The sequence below is a fragment of the Cucurbita pepo genome, chromosome 11 (genome assembly GCF_057944985.1).
Source record: "Cucurbita pepo subsp. pepo isolate OVF chromosome 11, ASM5794498v1, whole genome shotgun sequence".
Lineage (NCBI taxonomy): Eukaryota > Viridiplantae > Streptophyta > Magnoliopsida > Cucurbitales > Cucurbitaceae > Cucurbita > Cucurbita pepo.
In genome coordinates this window covers 16,450,836-16,466,563 of record NC_141808.1, presented here as the reverse complement: position 1 = coordinate 16,466,563, position 15,728 = coordinate 16,450,836, and the positions used below count along the sequence as shown (strand labels likewise).

The 15,728-nt window shown below is 35.8% G+C and overlaps 2 protein-coding genes and 1 long non-coding RNA gene across 4 annotated transcripts; 1 reads left to right on the top strand and 2 right to left on the bottom strand.

Annotated features, from left to right (window-relative positions):
• Positions 1–2,796: 2,796 nt before the first annotated feature.
• Positions 2,797–3,254, bottom strand: LOC147790429 (uncharacterized). Its single transcript, XR_015423000.1, has 2 exons — positions 3,197–3,254; positions 2,797–2,958 (listed from the first exon to the last, which is right to left on the bottom strand). It is a non-coding gene; the product is annotated as an uncharacterized LOC147790429 (long non-coding RNA).
• Positions 3,255–9,505: 6,251 nt separating this feature from the next.
• LOC111805553 (zinc finger BED domain-containing protein DAYSLEEPER) lies at positions 9,506–13,679 on the top strand. 2 transcript variants are annotated; one of them, XM_023690663.2, is made up of 2 exons: positions 9,506–9,694; positions 11,352–13,679. In XM_023690663.2, the coding sequence occupies exon 2, from the start codon at positions 11,373–11,375 to the stop codon at positions 13,398–13,400; it is 2,028 nt and encodes a 675-aa protein (XP_023546431.2). In that variant the 5' UTR covers positions 9,506–9,694; positions 11,352–11,372; the 3' UTR covers positions 13,401–13,679. The 2 variants fall into 2 exon arrangements, with proteins under 2 accessions (XP_023546431.2, XP_023546430.2); XM_023690662.2 differs by having other exon boundaries at positions 11,349–13,679.
• A 251-nt stretch (positions 13,680–13,930) lies between these two features.
• Positions 13,931–15,691, bottom strand: LOC111805554 (Exostosin family protein). The gene is made up of 4 exons (XM_023690664.2): positions 15,506–15,691; positions 15,232–15,386; positions 14,762–15,125; positions 13,931–14,675 (listed from the first exon to the last, which is right to left on the bottom strand). Exons 1-4 carry the CDS (start codon positions 15,686–15,688, stop codon positions 14,013–14,015), a joined length of 1,365 nt encoding a protein of 454 aa, XP_023546432.2. The 5' UTR covers positions 15,689–15,691; the 3' UTR covers positions 13,931–14,012.
• Between the last annotated feature and the right edge of the window lie 37 nt (positions 15,692–15,728).

Below are 15,728 nucleotides of genomic sequence, written 5' to 3'. Positions count from 1 at the left end.
CCACTCTCTGTACCCTTAAATGCCACAAAAAACATACAACAACAACAAAAAAAAAACATGTCACTGTCTCTGTACACCATTTATGAGCTGTTTGTGTGCTCTTTTAAGTAAATAATTCCAAGCTTTGTGTATTGCACAGAGAATGTACAATGCAAGGCAACTGCATATTTATTTCTTAGCCTTTTTATTCACACAACTTTGGGGTATATTTTTAATTACCGAGCTTTCTTCTAAGTTCGATGACTCGAAAAATTCGATCAACCTAATCCAACCCGTATGATTTGTTCTTTTGACACAAATCTTTTTAGTTTGATTCAGATCTATTTACGTGTGAATTTTCAACTAGGGAGTGTTTTCTGAGCCTGATGACTCGAAAAACGCGATTAACCCAATTCAATCCCTATAATTTGAGTTGGGTTAGGTCGGGTTCAAATAGATTCAAATTTTATGAATTTATTTAGTTCATCCGTTCTCCTAAAACTAGATTGGATTGAACCGAATCATTTTAAAAAATATATTAATTTAATTTTTAATTTAATAATTTTTAAAATCTCTCTAGGTTGTGAAGACTTACAAGTTCATTGCATCTTGTGGTCTTTGGGTTTTAAATTATTTAGACTTTTGTTGTCCTTATATGTAGGGGTGTGACAAGGAATTTTCATAAGAAATGGACAAAATTCTACTATAAAAATTTTAATTAAATTTATGAGATGTAAATCCAATCATGTTTGTCTCGAACATATTGTCCATGGTTGCATTCCCGTTCCAAGCCCTTTTTACTTGCTTTCATGTCAATACGAAGGTGCATAATCGATCACCAAAATCATGTCTACACTCGCTATAACTAAATGTCCCAAAATGAACTATAAGAGATGCAACTAGTTGTCAATTCTTACTATCAAGGTTATATGCTATCAAAGTCGTTGTTGTTATTCACGCCTATAACATTGCTTTCTTTAAAACTTTTTTCAACATTTCGATCAAAAGTAACCTGAGGCTCGAGCATACGTTGATATTATTTGCAAAGTCCGAATTTCACATGACTGACTTGTTTGCTAGGTTAGAACAAGTGTCGCACAATCGTTGTCCTGTTACTACAAGAGTGCAATTGTGACACCCTACGACACGGTCACATTATCCCTGTGGAGCAACACGGGTCATTTTAACATGTTTTGTCCTCACTCACATATATCCTATATTGATAAAAAAAAAAAAATAAAAAAAAAAAAAAAAAAATCTTTTAACTCGGTTTTCGTCGTAGTGTTAGTTAAATAATTATTTATAGTCAAAAGTTTTAATTCCTAATGAATTATTCATATATTAAATAAAAGTATAGTTTTTATACAAAAAGTGAAAGTAGACCTTAGTAATGTGACACAAAATTTAATGTGATAAAGAGTTAGGTGCAAATTCACAACCATTATGCTTCATTCATATTGAACCTTTTTGACATTTATTTTTTATTTTTTTAATTTTTTTTAAATAATTAAAGTGGTAGGTGGAGGGACACTTTTGGATAATAATGGCTTACTTTTCAAAATAATTGTAAGGAAGAGAAAAATTGAAATAAATTCTTATTTTCTTCTCTAATTTGGGTTAAATTATTATTTTCTTTTAAAAACTTGTCTTTTTTTTTTTTTTTTGGCATAAAATACAATTTTCTTCAACACACAAAGAGAATGGAAATAATTTAGGGTTTTCTTGAAAAAACCGAACGACGTTGATATCTCAAATCGTTGAGTTTTTCTTCGTAAGTTAATAAAAGATTCGAACCTAGCTGATAGCTCAGAAGACTTCGTTGTTACGGTATCAAAAGTCGATGATTTGACCCTGAAACTAAAAATTAGAAAATGTCGAGCTTGTGTTTAAACCGTGCTTGTTAAGCTCCCTGAGCTTTAGAAATGTCTAATAAATCTCTAAACTTTGAAACTAAAAACTAGGTTAAAAATTAGAAAATGTCGAGCTTGTGTTTAAACAAGGCTTGTTAAGCTCCCTGAGTTTTAGAAATGTCTAATAAGTCTCTAAACTTTGAAACTAAAAACTAGGTTAAAAACTAGAAAATGTCGAGCTTGTGTTTAAACAGTGCTTGTTAAGCTCTCTTAGCTTTAGAAATGTCTAATAAGTCTCTAAACTTTAGAATGTCGAGCGAGTCAAGGACTTGTTAAATGCTTTTGAAAGTAGTTTAGATACTGAATGTCGATACAGACGGTGAAAGTTCAAAGAGTTGTTAAACATGTTATAAAGTTTTCGGGCTAAAAAACTCGAACGAAGAGACAAAACCCATGTGTTGGGCTGCAAAAATTGCATAGTCAAGTCGCTATTGGTACTTGGTTTTTGTTCACAAAAATACATGTGTAATACCCTCTGTGTCTTCATTGATCTGATGTGAAAGTTTGGAAATTTGTTGGTACTAAAACTAGAAGAAAGAAGGATCATAATTGTTCTTACCCAAATTGATCTTCTCTGCAAAACCCTACCAAAATGTTCATCAACCAAATCTCTTTATATATATATATAAAGTGTTGTTTTTTTCGGGTTTTCTTATTCTCGGGTAAATGATTCGTGTTTACTCGTGTCTCAACAATTAAAACACGATTTGCACTCTGGAGTATTCTGGTTGTGACCAACTTGGTACTTCTAAGAGGTCACATGTTAGATAGGTTTCCACACCCTTATAAAGAATGTTTCGTTCTCCTCTCCAACCGATGTAATTCAACTTTTTTAACGCGAACGTTTTAAATTTCGATGAGAATTTCAAAAAGGGTTATACAACAAAGGAATAATTAAGAAACGAAAAGCAAAAAGCACGAGTATTATTAAACCGACGTTTGTAAAGGTAAAATCAATGTGAATTTTGAAGAAAACGATGATTCCAACATAACTCAGCTAGTTAAAACGGTCTGGTTTGTTGTTCCTTATCCGGTTTGTTTGGTTGTAGCCTGCAATTGTAAAGGAAGCCTACACATAGAAAGGGAAAAGATTATACCTAAAAGGGATTGAAGAAATCCAGAGGTTGAAGAAGAGGGTTGATCCTTTTATTGTATCTTCCCACAGCTTTATTGAACCGCAGCCGTTGAAATGGAAGAAATCCAAGAAAAAAGTAACCTTTGTTTTGAAGAACATGATGATGCAGTTCAAGAAAGCCGTGGAAGAATACAAAGAGGACCAAGAATTCAATCGGAAAATGAGTATAAACCTGTTTGGCAGGTGAGAAAATGAGGGAAAATGAGAAGGAAAGTGGTGGGAAAATGAACATGGTTATGGGAGATTTCAAGGGCTCCCATGGCTTCTACTTATAGCAAAACTTCATGGCTTTCAGGCTTAGAAGGGTTTGGTTTGTTTTTGGGTCACCAATCCCAATTAGAATAATGGAAGTGGGTGAGGAGAGAGAGAAATTAACTGAAGAAAGCTCGTAAAAAGACCGACCTGTCTCATACGTTCGATTAAGAGATTGGAGCTTCGAATACCCTGAAATCGTATGTCACTGTAAGAGTGAAGAGTACCCTACAGACCAACACGAGTCTTTCAACTTACTTTACTAAACCCTAAATTCTCTTCTATAGAAGACCTACACGGGTTCTTTGAGCATATTTTGTTCTCGTTCACTTGTTTCCTAGAAAATTTTTGAAGAGGTCATCTAACATAGATTTGCTCATTGTTGACATAGATAGTAATTTTTATTCTTTTTAAAGCTTTTCTAGGTAGTTCTATCCAAGATTTATCGTTCATTCATGTATTCATCTTTTACTCTAGTGAAAGTAAATTAATCTAGTAAAAAATAACCGTAAACCAAAAGTGGGTCTAATTCTAAAATTGAAAAAAAATAAATAAATTTAGATATTTAAAAAATATATTAACTACAATTTTTATTATAGAAAAATGATAACTTTATCGAAATGAGTATAAATATAATTAAAAATATATATTTAAAAAAAAAAAAAAAAGAAAAAAAAGGTCATAAATGTACGTGCGGTTGGGATCTGACGGCGATGGTGGCAGCACGGTTGGGGCTATTTTGGTAGATCTGTCCCCTCTAAACCCTAAACTCAAGCTGTTCTTCAATACTTAATATATATATATATGTCTTTTTTTATAATATAGTTTCAAGTTTAAATATCTAAACTAATTACATTTTGTTATTAATTTTTTTTATTATATGGATAAATATTAAAATTGGTTGATGATAAATATAAATAGTTTATTTTTATATTAAAAGTGTTATTGCCACTTGACACCTATCGTGATGATAAACGGCTCATCTCGCTGTGACCTTCTCTTGAATTCTCAAAACTTCTGTCGCTCCATCCCCGCAGGGGCAGAGAACCCATCGCTGTCTCGGCTGTGCTACCGGAGGCTCTGGAGAAGTCGGAATAGGAGAGCACTCATCTTGGGGTAGGCTTACTACTTAGATGCTTTCAGCAGTTATCCGCTCCGCACTTGGCTACCCAGCGTTTACCGTGGGTACGATAACTGGTACACCAGAGGTGCGTCCTTCCCGGTCCTCTCGTACTAGGGAAAGGTCCTCTCAATGCTCTAACGCCCACACCGGATATGGATCGAACTGTCTTACGACGTTCTGAACCCAGCTCACGTACCGCTTTAATAGGCGAACAGCCCAACCCTTGGAACATACTACAGCCCCAGGTGGCGAAGAGCCGACATCGAAGTGCCAAACCTTCCCGTCGATGTGAGCTATTGGTCAGAAAATATAACCAAACATATAAGCGTTTTAGTTATAATCAATTTTTTTTAAAAATTAAGAGAATGTATAGTAGAAAAATACTTTTTTTTCCCTAAACAATTCAAACAACTCGAAATTATTTCAAACTTTTGTATTCTTTATTATCACGTGACTTTTTCTAGTTCAACAAAAAACGCATGTCACGGTTAGAACCTCGAACCTTTAATTTTTTTTATAAAGTACATGTTTTATGCAATTGAACTATACTTCCGCCGTTAACACATTTATAAGAATCGTGGTACATTCATTAATATATGATATTCCCATATTCTCCCTAACCCGTCGTCATGTGTGAGTAAGGTGACAATTTTTCCTATCCTCATAAAGATGTTTAGTCGAGTTAAATATAAATTATCATTAATTAATTTATTAACCGCGTTATAAAATTTGTATGATTATTGTTTTATAATACCATATATAATATAATTTTGTATTTTAAAACATTAAATTTGAAATCCTAATAAATTAAAAGACAAAAAAAAAAAAAAAATCGATCTGTTTATTATTTGAACTATTGATTATTTCAATTCGGTTTCTAATTTTAACTGACCTGATACTATAATATTTAGATCTCGTACCGATTTAAACCTGCCCGACCCGAAAAGGTTTGTTGAATGTTGGAGACATATGCTTGGAAATGCATGAGTTCTAATTTGTCAATATGTTTGTGACATTTTCTTGCTACTTCTCATAGTGTCCGACATTGTTTGTCTATTTTTGATTTAACCCACAATTTTGTCTCTCTTTTCCTCTTCCTTTTTGTGTTATGTCGGGTTCATAATTCAATTCTTCGTGACAAAAAATTTCATATTTTATTACCTTAAAAGTTTCTCCAATTCTATATTGTTTTCGATTGGATTGAGATTGTGTTGCCTTCGATGGGAATCGGGATTCATCTTTTCCAATGGAAAAAGAAAGCTAACTCAAAGCTCGTGTGGATCGAAAACTATAAAAAAAAATTATGTGGGATACGCTTATTTATAGACGTTAAAACATTATTGAACTTTAAATAGAAATTGTGACGTTCGTGTAGAAAATGATTGCATGAATGAACTAATACCGTATATAAATGAAAGCGATCATGAAAATATGAAGTTATGGTTAACAAATACTAATAGTTACTGTCTATATCAATAAGATGCACTCTTCTTTTCAATTTCTCGATGATAAGAACTCCTAACGTGATCATATTTAGCTTGTAGTATTCCTACATTAGGTGATTTAACTGCCTAAGCTCATAGCTAGTAGATATTGTCCACTTTGGCCCGTTGTGTATGTCGTCAGCCTCACGAATTTAAAACGCGTCTATAGGGAGATGTTTTTCACACCCTTATAACGAATGCTTTGTTCCTCTCTCTAACCGATGTGGGAACTCACAATCCGCCTACCTTCGGGGCCAGTGTCCTCGCTAGCACATCGCCCGATGTCTGGCTCTGATATCATTTGTAACAGTCAAAACCCACCGCTAGTAGATATTGTTCGCTTTGACCTGTTATGTATTGTCGTCAGCCTCAGATTTTAAAACGTGTCTATTAGGGAGAGATTTTCACACCCTTATAAGAAATGATTTATTCCCTTCTCCAGAAAATAGGCGAAAGAGAAGAACCCGTTTTCTTCTTCTTTGATATCACATCGTATACATCGCATCGTAATAGAACCGACTGATGTGCGATCTAACATGTGACCTCTTAGAAGTACGACAAGAAATAAGTATCAGGATCATATCGCAGACGACGTAAATGAATTTTTGAGCCATTAAGTCCCGATATCAAATTCTAAATTTTGGGTATGGAACCTTTAATCCCAAAACTTGGTTTTTGTTGATGTTTTTTTGTTATGATTTTCCTATATTTGAAAAGAAATTTTGTTGGCATTAAATTTCTCTCTAAACAAAATAATCTAAATACTTTAGTGATTTCTTTGTCCTTGAGAAAAGCAAATGCTTCACCTTTTGAGACAAGACAACCTTTTCAAGTTGAAAATATAAACATTACGTGTAAATGAAACATTGGTTATTTCATTTGCCCTAATTTCGGGTAAGGTGGAACGTTTTGTTGAAGAAACCTGAGATTTTATCTCAAAATCAATCGAGACGAACAATTCGTGTATCTTATAAAAATTAGGGTTTTTAAATTTGAGATCTTACACGTTCATGCGTAACCGTCCAAGTCCACTACTAGCAAATATTGTCTTCTCTGAGCTTTTCCTTTCGAGCTTCTCAAAGTTTTTAAAACGCGTATGCTCGGAGAGATTTCAACATCCTTATAAAAAATGTTTCATTCTCCTCTTCAACCGATGTAGAATCTCACGTCAAGGGTATGAGTTAAATTCTCACATGAGTTAGAATAGAAAAAGTTAGAATTAGCCCACCACTAGCCGATATTATCTTATTTGGACCTTTTCTTCCGAGTTTCCTCTCAAAGTTTTTAAAACGCGTTTGCTCGGAGAGATTTCCATACCCTTATAGAGAATGTTTCGTTCTCCTCTTCAACCGATGTAGAATCTCACATCAAGGGTATTGAGTTAAAGTCTCACACAAGTTAGAACAGAAAAAGGTAGAATTAGCCCACCACTAGCAGATATTGTCCTATTTGGGCTTTTCCTTTCGAGTTTCCCCTCAAAGTTTTTAAAACGCGTATGCTCGGAGAGATTTCCACACCTTTATAAAGAATGTTTCGTTCTCCTCTTCAACGATGTAGAATCTCACATCAAGGGTATGAGTTAAAGTCTCACACGAGTTAGATAGAAAAAGGTAGAATTAGCCCACCACTAGCAGATATTGTCCTATTTGGGCTTTTCCTTTCGAGTTTTCCCTCAAAGTTTTTAAAACGTGTATGCTCGGAGAGATTTCCACACCTTTATAAAGAATGTTTCATTCTCCTCTTCAACCGATGTAGAATCTCACATCAAGGGTACGAGTTAAAGTCTCACACGAATTAGAACAGAAAAAGTTAGAATTAGCCCACCACTAGCCGATATTGTCCTATTTGGGCTTTTCCTTTCGAGTTTCCCCTCAAAGTTTTTAAAACGCGTATGCTCGGAGAGATTTCCACACCCTTATAAAGAATGTTTCGTTCTCCTCTTCAACCGAGGTAGAATCTCACATCAAGGGTATAAGTTAAAGTCTCATACGAGTTTGAACACAAAAAAGTAGGATTAGAAAAGGTTATAATGAACATTTAAGACTAATAAATCATGACCATTAAGCATAATTTTATTGTAATTGACAGAAAACGAAAAGATTGTCGCTGTGGTTGAAAGTCAGGTGTCGCCCACTTTGGAACTTCCTCAACCCATATGGCGGAAAACGATGCAGCCCCGGCGTGGATGGCGAAGGAATGGGCAACGCCAATAGCCTCCGGCGTAGATGTTAATCACCAACAAATCAAAGATCATACCCTATCAAAATTGTTACAATTACACACCATTCTCTTTCCCGATCTCATTTACGAGAACGTTTTCTTCAATTTTTTGTACCACTCGCACCATTTCTCCGTTCTCGAATTTAACTAGGGTTAGTATAGCAAGACCCAGTAACCCGAAGAATCTGATTAACTTAACTCAACCCGAACCGACCTATTTATAATTTATTTGGTTGTTGGGTTTAAATGGTCTTTCTACGGAAGAAATCGTTGCCCCCTCGAAAGAGACAATGATAGTATTCGATCTTGAGAAACCTACTATTTTAGAACCATTCTTGTTTACGAGCCTAACCTACCTTCAGCTTGAAGTCTTTCTTTTTTTAACCTAAGCTAGAACCGCTTCGAAACTTCACTAGACCACCATCACCCCTTAGTGCTTAAAAAACGCTACTTCTCGTTCTTCTCTTGAAGGCCTTGTTTAATCCAAGTTGTAATAATAAATTGGCTTGCACGTGCTACAAGCAATAGTGGATCGTTCCATCAAATTTCTTTATATCAAACCGTGTGGAACTCACAAATTTTGACATATCTGCTTCACTTCTAGCAAATCTGTAAATAACTGAAGAACTCACACTATCGAGAGTTTTGTGACTTGTTATACGGATTTTTGACTTTTTGATGTTGAAGTTACGATACTGCTAAGACGATATAGAATACTTAGAAACTGCTACTTACACCATTTTCCCCGCTCTTTAACTAGAGTTAGTGTCCATTTAAACAACTCTTTTTAGAACAACGACAACAAACAACGTATAAAGCAAAAACGACGACCTCATGCCTACGAAACGGCCCCCAAAGACTTCTTTAGAGACCATGTTTCATTAATATCTTTTAAACTTTTTAAAAAATTAAAAAATACAGAAGTATATTTAAAAAATACTTATAAAAGACTAATTTTAAAAAGTGGCACTAACAGTAGAGGTATATATAAATGTTTTTGAAATTTATAAAGAAAAAATAAAAATATTATTATAATAAGGCAATGAAATTGTGAGACGGATAATGAATAGATTCAGACAATAAAATTAGAGAGACTGTGAGACAAGAAAGACCGACAATAAATAGGCTCAGGCAATGAAATTATGAGCCTGTGAGACGAGAAGAGGGCACAATTTCACGACCTTTTCTTAAATTCTATACTTTTATTGCATAATTATATATAAATAAATAAATAAATAAATAAATATATATATATATATATATATATATATATATATTTATTTATTTATTATTGAGAAAATTGAATAAATAAATAAATAAATAAATAAATAAATAAATAAAAACAATATTGGACCCTAAAGGGAGTCCAATAGGCACCCAAAGGGACCGTCTTAATTTCGATTTCGATTTCGATTTCTTTTCCCCTAATTCCTTCTCCCTTCTCTCTCGGTCCACTTAGCTCGAAGCCCAATTTCTCTCTCTCCAGTTAAACCCTAGATCTGAATCCATCGCCGGCCCTGAAGCTCCGTCGCTGGGCTTGCAACCATCATCGAAGAACTCTTCGGCTTCCTTTTCTCCGTCTTAATTTCCGGTAAATTTCCTTCTGCCTTTCTCGCTCGATTTCTCTAGAACTTTCGTTCGCGAAAAACCTTTTATTTTCTTCGTTTTATGCCTTATGTCCTATCGGAAAACTGTATTCATATTATTTACATTGTTTCTGTTTGTGTTTGGGATTTTGGCGTTGGATTTGCTTCTCGTTTCGTTATGGTTTCATTTCATAGTTCGAATTCTAGAGGCTCAGCCGATTCTGTGTTTGGGGAATCATCGGGATTGTTTTTGTTTCTCGATTTTATGGGTTTTCCTTTGATCTGGGCTGTTTGCTGGAAATTAAGCCCAAAGCTTGATGAACCAAACCCTAGATCGTACTTCGAATTACCTTTTATTAGCCCGTGGGAGAAATTAGCGGAATTATTAAAAAAAAAAGAAGTTATTTTTGACCTGGCTGTATCCCACGTGGGCTCCACGGTGGGCTGGGGGAGTTTTGCGTTTGATTAATTAAGGCTTTTTTTCAGCCATACATAAAGTGGTCTGGTTATTGGTTAGGCTTTTTTTTTTTTTTTTTTTTTTTTTCTGGCTAAGATTGACACGTCATCTTCAATGGCCCCGTATCCACTCGTACGGCCCATTGTACACCAAGTTCGTTCTTTTACGTGTATGACTGTCAATAAAGTGTAAATAAATAAAAATACCCTTCGACTTTAGTATAAAAAAAAAATGCAAACTTTAAAGGTTTCAATAATACTTTTAATCTTTCAAAAAAAGTCTAAAAAATACTTTTTTTTTTTTTTTTTTTTTTTTTAGTTTGAACTTCATTAGGATGAAAACGGTTAATAATTTATTTAAAAAATACTCTTGAACTTTTAAAAAGATTTTTAAAAATATCAACTTTCAAATGGGTTTCAAATACCCTTTAAGTTTTTAGAAGTTTCATGAGTATACCCTTAAACTTTTTTAAAAATAATCTTACAGTTAGTTGTTAAATATACTAATGAACTTTTAAAAGTAACACTAAGAGTAAAGATAATTTATGAGATGTTAGTAGATGATTTTCGTCTATATATTGATGGTAAAAAACTTTTTTAAACAAAGTTGTTAATGCTATCTTTAAAATTTCATGGATATGTTTTTCAATATACAACCTATGATGGAATCGAAAATTTCGGGATCTATTAAATACAATTGAAAGTTTAGGAGTCCATTAAACACTTTCCAAAGTTCAGAGACTGAGTAGGCTCAAATTTCAAAGGCCAACGACTAAAATCTTTGTAATTTAACCTTTAAGTGTATAGAACCATATGTTTTGTTTCAATTTCTTTAGCCTTTTCACATGTTCTATATAGCTGGTAATTCTGTATTTTTTTGCTACTATTTTCCTAGATTCATCCTGAGGTTTGCTTCACTGTTCTTGTAAATTTCTTAACTTCATTATTTTTAATCGAATGCGGTTGTTAGGCCAATACTGGACTGTTAACGGAGTTAATTCTCAAACATTCTGCAATTAACTATAAGGCCAGGCTATGTTATATCTTGTTTGTACCAATTTGAAACTTAAAGGTTTTCGTCCTTTGTTACCTCTACTTCCTGGTTGTTTCCTAATATCCCGATATTTATGCTTTCCTGTGATCTACACTTCAACTTTATAGGCTGTAGATATCCTTGTCTAAATGTAGATGGTTATTTTGTAGCAGGAATTCTTTCTTCGGGTTGTAATGGATACACCTCATGAAATGATGTTAACTCCCTATGTGGAAAAAACGCCAAACTCTGATGAATATGGTGCGCTGACCAACACAGAACAACAGCCTAGCAAAAGGAGGAAAAAGAAGTCCATAGTCTGGGAGCACTTTACCATAGAAAATGTAAGTGCTGGATGTAGAAGGGCGTATTGCAAGCAATGCAAGCAAAGTTTTGCATATAGTACGGGGTCAAAAGTAGCCGGTACCAGTCACCTAAAACGGCATATTGCTAAGGGAATATGTGCTGCACTTCTACGCAATCAGGACAAAAGTCATTTAACGCCATCGACTCCAGCTTCGAAAGGAAGTGATCCGCCAAAAAGACGTTATAGAAGTCCCAACTCATCTTATATCATGTTTGATCAGGAACGATGTTGCCAAGAATTCACTCGGATGGTTATTATGCATGATTACCAACCCCACATGGTTGAAAATACTGGATTTGTATCTTTTGTACAGAATATTCAACCGCGATTTAATGTAAGGGATTTCAACCATTTCCAAGGGGACTGCATTGGAACCTACCTAGCAGAAAAGCAAAATGTCATCAAATTAATTGAGGGTATTCCAGGGCGCATCTGTCTTTCGCTGGACATGTGGACATCGAGTAAAACTGTCGCTTATGCTGTAATAACAGGTCATTTTGTGGATAGCGATTGGAAGCTGCACCGGCGGATTCTCAGCGTGGTCATGGAACCATATCCTGATTCTGATACAGCCCTAAGTCATGCAGTTTCAGAGTGCCTTTCTGATTGGAATTTGGAAGGTAAACTATTTTCTCTCACCTTTGATCACCATGCCACTGAGTCTGCACTTGGAAATTTGAGGCCCCTGCTTGCTATCAAAAACTCCCATATTCTGAATGGCCAATTTTTGGTTAGTAAATGTATTGCACGTACATTAAGCAGTATTGCACATGATGTGTTAACTGCGGGATCGGTCATTGTTAAGAAAATTCGGGATTGCGTAAAGAATGTAAAGTTGTCTGAGTCTAATGAAGCAAAGTTTCTTGAGCTCAAAGAACAGCTTCAGGTCCCAACAGAGAGAAGCCTGTGTCTGGACGACCTAACACAATGGAACACAACTTATTTTATGCTGATTGCTGCACTTGAGCTGAAAGAAGTGTTTTCGTGTCTGGATAATTCTGATCCTGATTATAAAGAAGTGCCAACAAGGGATGATTGGATGCAAATTGAGACTCTTTGCACATGTTTGAAAGTTCTCTTTGATGCTGCAAGCATTCTCAGCACTATAAGCAACCCAACCGTGATTACGTTTTTTCACGAAGTATGGAGGATTCACTTGGAGCTTGCTCGTGCACTTGCCAGCGAAGACCCATTCACTTGCAGCCTCTCGCAAATGATGCAAGAAAAGATCAACAAATATTGGAAGGATTGTGGTCTAATTTTGGCTGCAGCTGTAGTTATGGATCCTCGGTTCAAGATGAAACTTGTAGAGTTTAGTTTCAATAAACTTTATGGCGATGAAGCTCCTGCTTACATTAAGATTGTTGACGATGGGATTCACGAGCTCTTCCATGAATATGTCACACTTCCGTTGCCTCTAACGCCAACTTACGCCGATGAAGGGAATGTAGGAAGCAACGTCAAGTCAGAAGGACTTCAGAGTGAAAGTCTTCTGTCAGATAATGGACTCACAGATTTTGATGTCTTCATAATGGAGACTTCGAGCCAGCAAATGAAATCCGAACTTGATCAGTATTTGGCTGAGTCGCTGCTGCCTCGTGTGCAGGACTTTGACTTATTAGGCTGGTGGAAGCAAAACAAAATGAAGTATCCAACTCTTTCAACAATGGCTCGTGATATTTTATCAATACCAGTTTGTACTCTTCCCCCCGAATCGATATTTGATATGGAGATCAAGGAGATGGATTCATATCGAAGTTCATTACGACCTGCTACTGTCGAAGCAATTATATGTACACGGGACTGGATCCAATCTGATTTAGTTTCTGATGCACTTGTAAAAATGGAATATTAGAGCCTAAACCTTATTGTCTTCTGTGTATTTATTAGGCTGTGGAATCATCTATATCCTTTAAAATCTCTTGGCCACCATAGCTTTTGTACTCCAATTTCTTTACAGGTTGAATTGAGGTTGAAGAGAGATATTGGTCTCTGTCACCAATTGAGAGACCAGTTTTATTGGAATGAGATTTTAGCTGGTCTCTGTTCCTTGACATGTTTTTTTACATTTTGATTGGTTGTCTTGAAACTGGTAATTCCCCCAATAAAAAGTGTCCCATAAAGGTGATGGAAAGGAGTTCTTGTATGCATTGTCTTTTAAAACCTGTGCCAAACATGACGTCTTTGCATAGTAACCTATGATCGTAAAATATATGTCGATGTTGTTTAACTATGTTCGTTTTGGCAAGACTCGCTCATACTCATTCGTGAGCAATTATATTTGATCTCTCTATTCTCTGTTATGATCTGACAGGCCAACAGTTACTAGAAGATCATGCTGTGATGAAAATCTTGCAAGGAACTCGAACGAATGCTAACCGATGTTTTACAAGGTACAGAATCCTCTCTATCTCTCATTCTAACTATAGCAAATGGGTTTTTGAATTTTGCCTAATCAGAGCTGTTTTCAATGAGGAAGGCCAAAGTTAAGCCTTCTAAGCCACAGTGAATGAAGCAGCATATGAATTACATCAAATGGCTTAGCAGGCCTATTTATCTTGAAATGCCGCTTTACTTTCATCACTCCTTTGTACATCTTCAAATACTTCTCTTCTGAGATAGCCTTCAAGATCGTCTTTATTTCTGGTATTTTCTTAACAGGTATCTGCACCGAAAACCGACTCCAATCTAGAACGTCGCTGAATGGTAATGAATAATTATCAGAAATGATCACCGGAACACAACCACCATAGATGGCTTCCACCACCCTCGGGCTTGCCACTTCATAGCCACTCGGGCAGAGACAAAACTTGCTTTTTCCAATCAATTTGGTGTAATTTTGGTTCTTAGGAAGGTATTCATGAACTTGAACTTCTTTGTCTTTTTCCTTCCAATGCTGGATCATGATCTTCCTTATGTATCCATGAGCTCCTCCAGCGAAGAAAGCTAGAATTGTGCGGCTTTCTGGTGGCTGGCCTAAGTCAGGTGGCCCTAAAGTTCCAGGATGGATGTTGATTTCTGGGAGTGAAATGTCTATGTCGGGACGAAAGCCTTCTGTGATGTTTGCATTGCATACTACCCTGATGAAGTTCTTGAACAGTTGGGGGTTGGCATCTGACATTTCTGGTGCCTTGAAATCACCATTAAAAGTTAAGAGGAAGCATTAGAAAAAGAAGAAACAGAGACTTGATAACAAGTTGGTTGAATCTTATTTACCCAATCATGGCATGAAACCATAAAATGATCAGCACCTTCGCTTCGGTTCCAATATGGATACCTGTTGGCAATGACTCGAATGTAATCAGTTATCACACGGTGCATCCGATCACGGTTGTAGTCGGCGGGAGAGGTAATTGGTCTGTAAATGAAATGAATGATGTTGGTAATGCTCGTAGGAAGAAGAAACACATGAGCTTGATCAGGATGGCTAGCTCTAAAAGGGCTCTTGCTGCAATCTAACTCATCTATAAATTGGCCTTCAATGGCGTATATGCTATTCAATGGACCATCATGAACCAGAGGCTGTTCCCCTTCTCTGTAACTCCATACCTTGAACCTCTGCACCATTTCTATGTGGCTTCTGCATAACATTTTGGATATATACTTTAATCATAGTTCATCAAATCACTCAAATTTTATATCATATATTCATATGTTTGTTCTTTTTTCAGTAGGAAAAACTCAACTGATGAAAAGCATAAGGATTTCGGTAAATGGAGCCTCTGGGAATGTAAGTTTCTTTCTTCTCTGATGTGAAGTTTTTCCACCGAACTGCATTTCGGATCGATGCTCGAGCTTCGGCCAAACTTGCTTCGATCATCCTCAAGCTCGTCTTCTTCTTCTGCTCCACAAACCCATTATGAAAACCAAAACACACACACACACACACACACACACACACACACACACACACAAAAGCAAAAGAACTGAAAGGGAGAGCTTTTCTTCTTTCATGCTTACTTTGATGAATATAGCTTTCATGGGCTTGTTGCCTTCTCTCATGGCAGTTATGGGAAAGAAAGATGCTAATGGAATAGCTTCAGTTACTTGTGACAGGTCAAACAATGGCGGAATAGAGAGAAACAGAAGAACAAAAAGAAGAAGAAGGCTTGCTGGGAGTAACAAGCAGCGGAAGCTTGCCATGGCTGAACTCTTCAAGCTCTCTCTCTTTCTCTAAGCTTTT